Source organism: Myotis daubentonii, chromosome 3 (genome assembly GCF_963259705.1).
Source record: "Myotis daubentonii chromosome 3, mMyoDau2.1, whole genome shotgun sequence".
NCBI lineage: Eukaryota > Metazoa > Chordata > Mammalia > Chiroptera > Vespertilionidae > Myotis > Myotis daubentonii.
The window spans coordinates 196,457,468-196,471,593 of record NC_081842.1 but is presented as its reverse complement, the minus strand read 5'-3'; the positions used below and the strand labels follow the sequence as shown (position 1 = coordinate 196,471,593).

The window sequence follows — 14,126 nt, the reverse complement described above, 5'->3', positions numbered from 1 at the left end:
CCGCTACCCTTCCCATTGGCTAATCCCCCTGTCACTCACAGAGTAGGGCCGAAATATGCAAATTAACTGGCAGCCAAGATAGCGGCCGGCAGCCAGGCAGCTGATGTGAACAGGGAGGCTTGCTTGCTTCAGTGACAGAGAACTCCAACGTTCCCCGCCTGTCTTGCCGGCCTCTCAGCTGCAACTATAAGCAACTATGTTGCGAATAAAGAAGCTAAAAAAACCTCAGAAACCTGCTTTACTCAGGGGAGCTTCAGCTAGCCGGACCGCAACATTGTATCAAATACAGACGGTAAACAAAGGTCAGAAACCTGTTTTCAGCAGCCGAGGCCTCAGAGCTAAAGCTGGCCCAGAATAAAAAAAAAAAAAAAAAAGAAAGAAAAAAAGGAGCAGTTGGGAGCTTCAGTCCCAGCCTGAAAACAGCCCTCAGCCCCTCACCCAGACTGGCCAGGCACCCCAGTGGGGACCCCCACCCTGAAGGGTGTGTGACCAGCTGCAAACAGCCATCAACCCCTCATCCAGGCTGGCCAGGCACCCCAGTGGGGACCCCCACGCTGATCCAGGACACCCTTCAGGGCAAACCAGCCAGCCCCCACCCATGCACCAGGCCTCTATCCTATATAGTAAAAGGGTAATATGCCTCCCGGCACCGGGATCAGTGGAGCCGAGAGGCCTCCCGGCACCGGGATCAGCGTGACAGGGGGCAGCGCCCAAACTCCCTGATCGCCCCCCTGCTCTGTGTGTGACGGGGTAGAGCCATAACCTCCCCATTGGCGCTGCCCTGAGTGTGACAGTGGCGGGGCCCCAACCACCTGATTGGCCCTGCTCTGTGGGTGATAGAGGACGGCACCCGAACCCCCCCCCCCCACGGGTCCTGCTCTGTGTGTGTTGGGGTAGAGTCATAACCTCCCCATCTGCCCTGCCCTGAGTGTGACAGTGGCGGTGCCCCAACCCCCTGATCGGCCCTGCTCTGTGGGTGATAGAGGGCGGCGCCCCAACCCCCTGATTGGCCCTGCCCTGAGTGTGACAGGGGGCGGTGCCCCAACTCTCCTATTGGCCCTACTCTGTGAGTGACAGGGGGGAGCTCTTCAACCCCCTGATCGGCCCTGCTCTGTGCATGACGGGGGGAGCTCCCCAACCCCCTGATTGACCCTGCTCTGTGCATGACAGGGTATGGAGCCCCAACCCCCCTGATGGGCCCTGCTCTGTGCGTGACAGGGTGTGGCGCCGCAATCTCCCCATCGACCCTGCCTTGAGTGTGACAGGGGGTGGTGCCCCAACCCCCCAATCGGCCCTACCCTGAGCGTGACTGAGGGTTGCATCGCAACCTCCCAATCTGCCCTGCTCTGTGCATGACAGGGGAAGGCGCCCCAACTCCCCAATCGGCCCTGCTCTGAGCCCGACCAGGGGCTGCCCCTAGGAATTGGGCCTGCCCTCTGCCACCCGGGAGCAGGCCTAAACCAGCAGGTCGTTATCTCCCGAGGGGTCCCAGACTGCGGGAGGGCACAGGCCGGTCTGAGGGACCCCCCCTTTCCCCTGAGTGCACAAATTTTTGTGCACCGGACCTCTAGTATATAATAAAATGACAATATTATATGTCATACAGTAAACCTAACTTAGGTGTCCTGCAAGTCCCACTTCTTTTATACATACGGTCTGTATATTGGAACTCATGAGCTCAGACTGATTTTTCCAGTTCCACTCTATCCTCACAGAAATCTTTCTTTACTCGCCACATTGCATATTTGAATCTTCCTTCTTTTTTAAACTCCTGGCTTCCCCAAACATCACAACTTTTAGTTATCAGTTCAATCCTACAGTACATGTAAAATAGTTTCAGAATTACTATACCATGCCACTACAGAAAACAAACCTACTAATAAGAGTTTATGGTTTTATTTTGTATGCAATTCTTTCCTACTCACCCCTCCTCCCCACCCCCAACTGAGAGTATAGTCCAGTGATGGCGAACCTTTTGAGCTCGGCGAGTCAAAATTTTGAAAAACCCTAACTTAACTCTGGCGCCATGTCACATATCGAAATATTCATAATTTTTTTTTTTATATTTGCAACCATAGTAAAAAAAAGATTTATATTTTTGATATTTATTTTATATATTTAAATGCCATTTAACAAAGAAAAATCAGCCAAAAAATATGTATAAAATGAACAAAAACAGAAAAACAATGTACATTTAGGAAAAAATAATAATAAAAACAATGATAATCAAATAGTACGAAAACTAGAAATTAGTGACTTTTTTGGTGCTGAAGTTTGTCTGCTAATGCTTCGATTGCAGGTTCATACTTGGTGCACTTCAAGGCCAAGCAAGCGCCACTAACTTCATCTGTTAGCCAGTTTCTTTTGTTCGTTTTAATATTATTTAATGCTCAGAACAAAATCTCACAAAAATATGTTGATGAAAAAATTGTTAGCAAAGCCATCGCTATATTTTTTATGTCGCTAAAAGTATCAGGTACCCTGTTCCAAGCACTCAAAATTTCTTGTTTGTAGTTGCACTCTTCATTATTCAAACGATTTCGTTCCAGATTTTCAGGTTTCAACCTTAAGTTGACAAACACATGAGTCCAAATGCTACCTTGAAAATCTGCAAGTTGCAGCTCTAAATCGTCGATTTGCATCCTTTGGAAATCCTTTAATTCAAAGTACCGTAAACAACTACATCCAGATACTTAATTATTTTAATGGTCTGTTCTAGGCTTCTAAATTGGTCGAATCTTTCGCTGAACTGTTCAAATGACGAGTTTACTATATTCTGGTACATAAGTACAGACTCCATTACACTCCTTGTAGTGGCCTTCTCAAAATGCTTTTTTATCCGAGGAAAATACTTATAAGTTTTAGTTTCAATATCTCGCTTGAAAATTTTAAGTTTACTTTCAAAAGATTTGATGTATCCAAACATAATGTCAATACTTTTGCCAAAACCTTGTAATTTTAAGTTCAATTCATTCATATGAATAGAGAGATCCGTAAAAAACATCAAATTGCTGACCCACTTATGATCATTGATCTGAGGAAAGTTTGCCAGATCCTTATTCTCAATAAATACCGTAATATCTTCAAAGCACTCCACAAATCGCTCAAATACTTTACCTCGACACAGCCATCTCACATTATTGAACATCAGTAGTCCACTGTAGGTTGAATCAACTTCCTGTAAAAGTGCAGAAAATTTTCGCTTGTGGGAGGGTCGAGAAGCTATAAAATTCACAATTTTTGTTACAACTGACATTAAATCATTCAATTCTGAGAATCCTGATTTGGCACACAACACCTCCTGATGGATGATGCAATGAAAAGGTACAAGTAGATGTCTAATAGCTTCCATAATCAATTTCAGGAATCCCACATTTTTCCCCATCATATTTGGTGCCCCATCTGTCGTGACTGACACAATTTTAGAGATATCAATGTTTAGGTCACTGAATGTTTTTATAACAACGTTACATATTTCGTTTCCTGATGTACTTATTGGCACTGATTCTAACTTTATCAACGCTTCTCTCATTGTGAGACCATCAGACTATCTAGCAATAATGGCCAACCAAGCATTTGATGTGACATCAGTAGTTGCATCAAGAGAAATCGAAAAATATTTACAACTATTTAAGTCTTTTTTTAACTGATGTACGTTTTTGTTAAGATCTATTATTCTGTCTTTGATAGTATTTCTACTGAGTGGTAACTCAGAAATTCTTTTAATAATATCATCTTTATTTTTCATATCGTGAAATAGAGCTGGTGCACATCTTAGAAATGTTTCCTTAATAAATTCTCCGTCACTGAGGGCTTTTCCATGCTGAGCTATGGAGTGAGCAATACAGTAACTTGCTGATGTTAAATTTGTAGAGCATCTTACAAATTTAATGATGGAATTTGATTGACTTTTATAGAGGTGTAGCTGCCTAGAAATGTATTCCTTCCTTGCATCGATACTTTTTTTCAAGAGCTGACAATGATTAGTTTCAAGATGTCTCTTTACATTCCACGTTTTGCTTACTACCGTTTCATTACACAGAATGCACAATGATCTGTTGTTTCTGTTGACAGTCCCATACATCTCGGTCCATATGTCTTGAAAAGGTCGGCTACTTCATTCAATCTTGCTTTTTTATTTTTTTGATTCTCCATCACAAGGCTGTAAAAATAAATAAATATAAATCACGGCGTTTTTTATAAAAGGTTGATAGGTTTCTTACCTATTAACTTTTTGCAGTGTTGTTGCACTGACTCCTGGTGCAAAACAACTCACAGATAGTATGTATAACCAACAAATATATGGTGCTGTAATCAATTATCTGACACGCAGAATGCCTCGTTGAGCACTGTTGCACTGTATATCTTTTTCTTCTAACCCTCCCACTCCTGTCTCCTAACGAACATGGCGATCAAGTGCGTCCGTTTGCCGAATGCACCCGAACTCCCAGGAAGCTTACCCGAGGCACATGTTGACAATAACGAGGCCATTTCCAGAATTGGGCATTTTGTCACTCGAGTAAAAATAAAATGTCATGAGTAAAGATTAATCTCTTTATAGTGCAATTCTTAACCTTTTTATATTAATGTCAATATTGGAACAATGTGTCTTGGATGTTTTCACTATGTATCTTTGCTATGCAACACCGATGTACATGTTTACATCTGGTTTTAAAATTGCATTATTGATCATGAGTAACGTGAGTAGTAATATTACTCGAGTGATGCCCAACTCTGGCCGTTGCGAGAGACAAATATTTGAATTATGCAATTTTTTGTCTCTGTTGATGCGTGTCACCCAAAATGAGTTCGCATGTCACCTCTGATACACGTGTCATAGGTTCGCCATCACTGGTATAGTCAGTATAATGTATTCAAGAGTTACTTGCATTAGTGTTTTCTTCTTCTTTTGGTATGGCTATATTATTCATTTGAAGTGCATTTGGTTTCATTTGGTTTTGTTTATATTTAGTTTAGTTTTTCCCTGCAGCCTTATTGATTTAATTTTTAATTTTTAATGTATAGAACTTTACTTAACATGTTTCCAAAAGTTAGAACATACTGGAAAATACACTCTTAATCTCTCTTATTTCTACCAGTTTGTTTCTTTCCATCCTTTTAAAGTAACCAATTTCTTTGTTTCTGGTTTATGCTCCCTGTGTTTCTTTTTGCATAAATAAGCAAATACAAAAAGAATTTTCCATTTTCCCTTTTTTCTCACATAAAAGATGGCATACTATTTGTAATCTTCTGTACTTTGCCTTTTTTTTTTTTTTTCACTTAGCAGTATAGCTTGGAAATTATTCCATAACAATTCCAAGAGATATTCTTCATCTTTTTTCTTTAATAGCATTTAGGCAGTTTTCAGTATTTTTTAATGACAAGCTGGCATAAATAACTGTCATTTAAATGTTAGTCTTTTTTTTTAACATTGAGATTGGTGTGTTTTTTTATATTTGCCTTGTTTTCTCTTAAATATTTGTGTAAGTTAAACTTAAAAATAATTGTATTTATCTTTTTCAACTTTTACCAGATGACTCTTTTCTCACTAACAGGTAGATTTAGATGTTACTCTCCCTGGGGAAGGTGGAAAAGATCGACCTTTCAAGGTGTCAATCAAGTTTGTCTCTCGGGTGAGTTGGCACCTACTACATGAAGTACTGACAGGACGGACCTTGCCTGAGCCACTGGAATTAGACAAGCCAATCAGCACTAATCCTGTCCATGCCGTTGATGTGGTGCTACGACATCTGCCCTCCATGAAGTGGGTGCTTCTGGCTTTTTTTCATCTTTAGATTTTAAATACGAAGGCTTTCCTCCCAAGAGTTGTGCAGGCCTCCTTTGGTTAATCTTCAGATGTTGTATATTTTGAATATTTCAGTTGAAGAATAGCATGCAGCCCTACCTGGTTTGGCTCAGTGGATAGAGTGTCGGCCTGTGGACCAAAGGATCCTGAGTTCGATTCTGGTTAAGGGCACATGCCTGGGTTGTGGGCTTGATTCCCAATAAGGGGCGTGCAGGAGGCAGCTGATCAATGATTTTCTCTCATCATTGATGTTTCTATCTCTCCCTCTTCCTTCCTCTCTGAAATCAATAAAAAAAATATTTTTTTAAAAAAGAATAGCATGCATACAAGTTCATTGATAGATGTAAGTTACAGAAAATTCTCTGACGTTTGAAAATAAATGCACCTTATTATTTTAGCTATTCCAGTGGATATTTTTTTAGAAAAATGTCTAACCCTTTCTCCTAAGAGCTTTAAATCTTGAGCAACTGATGTGTTTTCAGATATAAGGCTATAGTTAAATCACCTTGTTTTAAAGGTAATTTCATTGTTGATACAATAGTATCAAATTGTGTTGAAATTGCTGTATTTTTAATCACACTAGCATCTCACATATGTATGTGTGTGTCTGTGCTTATATTGGATCAGATAGGCTGTGTCTTTTTTTTAAAATGTTTTTTTTATTTTTATTGATTTCAGAGAGGAAGAGAGAGAGAGAGATAGAAACATCAATGAAAGAGAATCTATGATAGGCTGCCTCCTGCACGCCCCCTACTGGGGATTGAGCCCACAATCCAGGCATGTGCGCTTGATCAGAATCAAACCCAGGGCTCTTCAGTCCATAGGCCAACGTTCTATCCACTGAGCCACGCCGGCTAGGGCAGGCTGTGTCTTTTTAAAGAAAAATATTATGTCTTACAAACATGTTTATAGAAATAGCTTTTTGATCAGTAATTATTTAGCATTTTCTAAGATTGGAGCTGTTAACTTTTTAAAATTTATTTTAAAGAAAGTATTTTAAATAAAATGTGTTCTTATTCATACTAACATTAGTTGTTACAATATAGGGTTGCAGTGAAGGATACAGATTTTTTTTTTATTAAAATAGCTGCTTTTTGCTTTTACAAATTTGGAAAATGTTTAGTTTCATATACTTAATGATAAGCATGATAATTTATGTGCTCTAGACTCACCTGTTCTGCATATTTAAATACTTATATAGGAAGGAAAGGATTGAACATGCCATTTTAATTTTTGTAGATACACACCTGTGGGGCGTTCATTTTTCTCGGCTCCAGAAGGATATGACCACCCTCTGGGAGGGGGCAGGGAGGTATGGTTTGGATTCCATCAATCTGTTCGTCCTGCCATGTGGAAAATGATGCTTAATATTGATGGTAAGGGAATAAAACCATATTCTATATTGGATAATTGATTTCTGTATGGCCTGCTTGTGTGTTTAGTGTGCATATGTGCATTTTATGTATAATTATATGTACTAGTGTCTTAAAGTAATATTTGGACTTACATTAAGACAAAATAGAAAATCTTTATATTTATATTACATTTCATTCAGAAAGCCTTTACACAGAACTTGTCCTGGTTTGCTACTAAAGCAAATTTAACCCTTTGAGTGCCAACCAATATCCTAGGAACTATGCTAAAATTGCCAAGGCATTTTGAGTTAAGGTTTTTAAATTTTTTTTCCCACATAAAGAGTGAACTACTAGCATCTAATAGTGACATTGCAGGAGGAGCGAGATAGCGATAGCGCTCCCGGCACTTTTGGCGAAACACAGGAGGAGCGCAATCGCGCTCCCTGGCACTCTAGGGGTTAAAAGCTTTGATGTGATCATCTGAGCAATCTTCTATTATAAATCACTTTCGTCCTTTTAAATCTAAGTCAATATTTAATTACAAAATACATATTTTACAGGAAGAGAAGTCTATTAGTCATGGTCACCCCTGGCATTATACCTACTACTGATGCTTAATGTAGTGCTACTTGCATTAATATTTAGGTGGTTTTTTTTCTATTTTTGAACTTATAAAAAAGAAGAGAGAATAGTATGAGAAACTGCCACCTATATAGTCATTATCCAAATTGTCAGTATTTTTCTACCTTTGCTTAAACTATCTCCATTTCTTCCTTTACTGTAGTGTCTTTAAGTAAAATCCCAGACAGAATATTATTTTGTCCCTACTAATTCAGTATGTATCTCTAAAAACATGGATGTTTTCTTACACAGTCACAATGCCATTATCATATATAAGAAAATTGAAAATAATAATTTTATTTGTAGCTTCTAATACCCTGTCTAAACTCAGATTTCCCTGATTGTTTCAAATACATTTTTATAGTTATTGGTTCTAATCAGGATCCAAATAAGATTCATACATTACATTAGGCTTTATGCCTTTTTTATCTATTTATTTTATTTATTTATTTTTAAATATATTTTTATTGATTTCAGAAAGGAAGGTGAGAGGGAGAAAGAGATAGAAACATCAATGATGAGAAGGAATCACTGATCAGCTGCCTCCTTCCTGCACGCCCCACACTGCGGATCCAGCCTGCAACCCGGGCTGAATTGAACCCAAGACCCTTCAGTCGGCAGGCTGGTGCTCTATCCACTGAGCCAAACCAGCTAGGGCGACTGAGCTATTTTTTATCCATCTTCTCAATATTTCAGTTTTTCATTATTAAATATACAGTTTCTAGCCTGGCCGGCATGGCTCAGTGGTTGAGCGTGGACCTATGAACCAGGAGGTGGTGGTTCGATTCCAGTCAAGGGCACATGCCCAAGTTGCAGGCCAGATCCCCAGTAAGGGACGTGCAGGAGGCAGCCGATCAATGATTCTCTCCCATCAATGTTTTTTCTGTGCCTTTTTAAAATGTAGTAGTCCCATTTCCTTCCCTCTTGTTTTATTTTGTCTTTTGTTTGTTTGTTTTTTAGTTGTTTTTCCCTCCATTTTTTGTTTGTTTTGTTTTTTGTTTTTTTGTTTGCTATTGTCTTGTTGTCAGGTGTCCTGTAGAATATCCAGAAACCTGGATTTGTCTTTTGTTTACTTGTGGTGTGATTATTTTGTTCCTTTGTTCCCTATATTTCCTTAAAATGAAAGTTGGCCCTTGAGGTTTGATTCAATTCTGGTTCAAAAAACTTTATAAATTTTTAAGTGCTTCATATTGTATCAGTATTTAGTGGTCCCATTTTTTTAATAATACAATAGGCCTGATCTCTCCATTAAAATTTCCCAATCAGCCTTGCAATTTCTAATATTCCATTCATTGATCATTGTTACCTGAACTATTTATTTCACTAGGTACTATCAACCGATATTTTTTCTAATTCTGTTATTCCTTTTGTATTAGATGGAATTCTTTATATATATATATTTTATTGGGTTTTTTTTACAGAGAGGAAGGGAGAGGGATAGAGAGCCAGAAACATCGATGAGAGAAACATCGATCAGCTGCCTCCTGCACACTCCCCACTGGGGTTGTGCCCGCAACCAAGGTACATGCCCTCGACCGGAATCGAACCTGGGACCTTTGCGTCCACAGGCTGACACTCTGTCCACTGAGCCAAACCGGCTAGGGCTCGATGGAATTCTTATGTGGAAAATCATAATGTCCTATTGCTAATTCATTAGTCTTTGATAGCTTTCTGGCACAGCAGGATGTTCCAGGCTCATCTTATATTTCTTAACCTATACCTAGAATCAGCCATTCCTCCAAGGATCCCTGGTTCTTTCTAGATCAGTACATAGTTTCCTCATTATTTTCAGCTGCATCTGCCATCATGGAGATATGTCATTGAGGGGATATATTTCAAGAGTCCCCTTTAATTATATGCCATTTCAGAACATCATTTCATACACACACACACACACACACACACACACACACACACACACACACAATGTTGTTTTTTTAAGATAGATTCCAGGAGTGAGATTGATGAGTCAAGGGCAAATGTATTTGTAATTTTTATTGTTATCGCCAGATTGCCCTCTACCAAGATTGTAAATACTTACTTTGCATCAGTGATTGAGACTACCTATTTCCTTACGCCTTTGCCTCTACAGGTGTCAAACTAGATTTTTGTCAGTCGGATTTACAAGAAATAGTTTCACTATGTGCTTTTGTTTTCCATTTGAACATTTTCATATATGTAAGGGCCACGTTTCTTTTTCTGTTAACTGTTTGTATCCTTCGCCCTTTTTTTTCTGTCGGATGTTTGGTCTCCTCATTTACTGAGCTTTCTCAATTGAGATGTGAATTACAGATGATATCCCTTCGTTGTTACTTGTTTTTTGGCCTTTGCTACAGTCTTGGGGTTTTTTTTGCTTTTTGCCACATAGAAATTTATCCGCGCGTGCATGTGTGTCTTTACACACAAACACTTAAAAGTAGTGATCAATAATTTCTTTTATGACTTTTAATATCTAATAGCACTAGTCTCATTTTTTTTCAGGTTTTTCTAGGCCATTTTTATTTATTACCATATAAGCTTTAGAAACACCTTGTCTAGATCCAATAGATGTGGAGGATGGGGTATTATTTTTACTGAGATCTCATATTTATAAATTAAGTTAGGACAAATTGGGTTTTTTTTTAAATATTGAATCTTTCTGTCAAATGAAATAGAATGTTATTGCATTTGTTCAAGATTACTTTTGTTTTCTTCAGGAATGTATTAACATTTTTCTCACATAAAATTTGTACATTTCTTGTTATTTCTGGACATTTCCCCCCTTATTTTTGCTACTAAATGAGTTTATAGATTCTAACTGGTTATTGTTTATATACATGAAGGCTTTTAAGTTCTATATACTGACATTTCTCTCTGCCTTACTGAATTCCATTATTGTTTATAGTAGTTTTTTAAGTGACTTTCCTAGTTTCTAGGTTATAATCATTTTATCTGCTGATAGTGATAGGTTTACCTCTTCTTTTGGATTTTTATACTTCTCCTTCAGGTTACACTGACTAAATATTCAGACAGGACAATTTAAACATTAGTGATTAGTGGGCATCCTCTTTTTATTCCTGACTTTAAAAAGAATACTTCCAAAGTTTCTGCATTAAGTATAATTCATACATGGATGTGTGTATAGGAGGATCTGTTGCTTCCTATTAAGTACTTTTAATCAGGAATGGATATTGAATTTTCTCAGATGTCATTTTAGCATTAATGGAGCTGATGATATGATGTTTCTCTTATTTTAAAGAAGCACTGAACCAAACTAATGTTTCTGGATTCTTTTAATGTGATGCTGAATTCTGTTTATTACTACTTTATCTTTTTAATTAAAATGCAAAATTGTAAAGATGGATCTTCTCTTTTTTTGTGTAGTCTTTTTCAAGTTTTGCTATTGTTATATTTTATAAAGAATTTGGACCTTTTTCATTTTTTAAAATGTACAACAGTTTTTAAATAGTATTGAAGTTAACAGCTCTTTAAAGATTTGGTAGAAATCCCCTGTATACTCTTGTGGCCTATATGTTTTGCTTTGTTTGGTAGGTAGCTCTTTTAAAATTTCTTCCATTTATTTTATGAAAACCAGTCTGTGTAGGCTTTTGGCTCTGTTTTGGTAAGTAATATCTTACTAGAAAATTATATTTATTTGTATAGAATTTTATAAATTAATTTCCTATTTTTTGAAATTTTGTCTATTTCTGTTGTTTACCCCCATTTCTTATTTTGTATATTTGTACTTTCTCCTTAATTTTACTCTTGATTAGGAGAAGGAGTAGTTTTAATCAGTTGATTTTTTTTCCCCCCACCAGCAAGAACTTCGGAAATTTTTTTTCAGTTTTTTGGCTTTTTTTTTTTAACATTCTTAATTTCTACTTTTAACTTTATATTTTTTCCCTCTACCTTACTTCAGTTAATTTAGTTGTTTTTGTAACTTTTAGAGCTATATTAGTAACTCATTTACTTTCATTTTTTTCTTATTGATAAAAGTATGTAAAATAATAAATTTTCTTCTGATCACTGTTTTAGCTATATTCCAAACACCACAGATTTTATTTGTATTTGCCCAATAACCTAAATGTTTTTTGAGAGACTTTTTAAATTTTCAGATTGAAGATCTCTTTATTTTCTGATTTTGTTACAAATTTCTCATTTTTTTGTGTTGTTACTCAGAATGTGTTTTGTAATTTCAAATTTTAGAATTTGTTGAGGTATTTTCTGTAGCCTAATATGTAGTCAATTTTTACAAAAATTCAATAGCTATTTAAAAATTAGGTATAGCCCTGGCAGTTGTGGCTCAGTTAGTTGGTTAAGGATCATTCCGTGCTCCAAAAGGTCACTGGTTTGATTCCCAGTCAGGGCACATGCCCGGGTTGTAGGCTCTATTCCCAATAGGGGATGTGCAGGAGGCAGCCAATCAATGTTGCTCTCTCCCTTCCTCTTTCTCTAAAATCCATAAAAACATTTAAAAAGTAAAAGTAAAGAATATTCGCCCTAGCCGGTTTGTCTCAGTGGATAGAGCATTGGCCTGGAGACTGAAGGGTCCTGGGTTTGATTCTGGTCAGGAGCACATGCCTGAGTTATAGGCTCCCCCAGTGGGAGGCATGCAGGAGGCAGCCGATCAATGATTCTCATCATTGTTGCTTCTGTCTCTCTTCCTCTGCCTTTCACTCTCCGCAATCAGTAAATATGTGTGTGTGTGTGTGTGTGTGTGTGTGTGTGTGTATCCCTAACCAGTTTGGCTCAGTGGATAGAGCATCGGCCTGCAGACTGAAGGGTCCCAGGTTCAATTCCGGTCAAGGGCATGTACCTTGGTTGCAGGCACATACCCAGTGGGGGATGTGCAGGAGGCAGCTGATCGATGTTTCTAACTCTCTATCCCTCTCCCTTCCTCTCTGTAAAAAAATCAATAAAATACATTTAAAAATATATATATATATATTTTAGAAGGGATATTCAATTATTTGGGTAGAGTTAAATGAATATCCATCAGCATTACCATTTTGATTGTTATTTAGATCATTTATGTCCTTATTTATTTTTGTATACTTGTTCTCTCAGACTTAGAGAAATAAATTTAAATTTCTTATTATTGTGTTTCTGCTCTTTTTTTATCTCCTATCATTTCTCCTTTCTTAATGTTGCTGGTATATTATAGGGAACATAAACATACCTGTTTTCTTCATTGTGAATTGTATCTTTTACAATGGTAAAAATGACTTGTTTTAGTACTTTTTGGCCAAAGTCTGTCTACATTATCTAAATAAAGGATTATAATCTATGTTTTTGTGAACCATATTCTGTTCATTCATTTATTTATTGACTAGTAGCCCTGTGCACAAATCTGTGCACCAATAGGTCACTGCCGCCCCCCTGTAGCTCTCTGCCCGCAGCCCCGCCCGCCCTCCCCAATGCCCATAGCTTGCAGCCCTGCCCCCTCCTGTAGCTCTCCACAGTCCACCTGTACCTCGCTGGCCCACCCTCCTGCTGATCTGTGATCTGGTGATGGCTTGGTCGTTATGCCTCAGGGTGTAACAGCTAATTAGCATATTCCTCTCATTATATAGGATTAGTTAGGGGGAGAGAAGTGAGGGGAGAAAGAGAAAAAGAAAGAGATTTGTTGTTTCACTTATTTATGCATTCATTGGTTGCTTCTTGTATGTGCCCTGACCAGAGATTGAACCCAAAACCTTAGCCTGTCAGGACAATGTTCTAATCAACTGAGCTACTAGACCAGGCCCTAAATTTTCATTTCTTTTAAATTTTAAAATATTTTTTGAATCACAAATACATCTTGGCAACAGCATACAGTGGTTTTTGCTTTGGGGTCAGTCTAAAGCTTTTTTTCTGTTAATGGATCAGTTGAGCCATATAGATAGGAATAACATACATGTTTCATCTTAGTTGTGTCAAATTATTTTGTTATATTTTCTGATTATATATGTTTTTTAAACTAAGTGGTCTATTTTGTGCTTTTTTAGTGATAGTTTTGAATTAGGAAGGTTTTTTTTCTCCCCACAAGTGGTTACCTTTATACTTATAACTTCATATAATACTCAACTTTCTTTGTTTTAATATGTTTTTTATTTAGCTCAGAGAGGAGGGAGAGGGAGAAAGAGTTAGAAGCATCAGTGATGAAAGAGAATCATTGATCAGCTGCCTCCTGCACACCCCCTACTGGGGATTGAGCCCACAACCCGGGCATGTGCACTAATGGGGAATCGAACAATGACCTCCTGGTTCATGGGTCAACACTCAGCCTCTGTGCTACACCAACTGGTCTTCAACTTTCTTTTTTAAAGCAGTGTCTTTTGTTTTCCTTATTGAGTAACAATTATATTAGCTTTATTCTCTTCTCT

At 37.8% G+C, this 14,126-nt stretch overlaps 1 protein-coding gene across 9 annotated transcripts in view; it reads left to right on the top strand.

Moving 5' to 3' along the window:
* Window positions 1-14,126, top strand: part of AGO3 (argonaute RISC catalytic component 3) — a 119,859-nt gene that overhangs the window by 37,717 nt on the left and 68,016 nt on the right. For 4 of the 9 annotated variants that reach the window (XM_059690201.1, XM_059690199.1, XM_059690200.1 and 1 more), the window contains 2 exons: window positions 5,556-5,764; window positions 7,046-7,182. The exons of 1 other annotated variant lie outside the window; for it this stretch is intronic. In XM_059690201.1, coding sequence (XP_059546184.1) covers window positions 5,556-5,764; window positions 7,046-7,182 — 346 coding nt within the window. Of the gene's footprint in view, window positions 1-5,533; window positions 5,765-7,045; window positions 7,183-14,126 lie in introns of all 9 variants that reach the window. 4 more of the 9 variants (XM_059690204.1, XM_059690202.1, XM_059690203.1 and 1 more) reach the window with 3 other exon arrangements.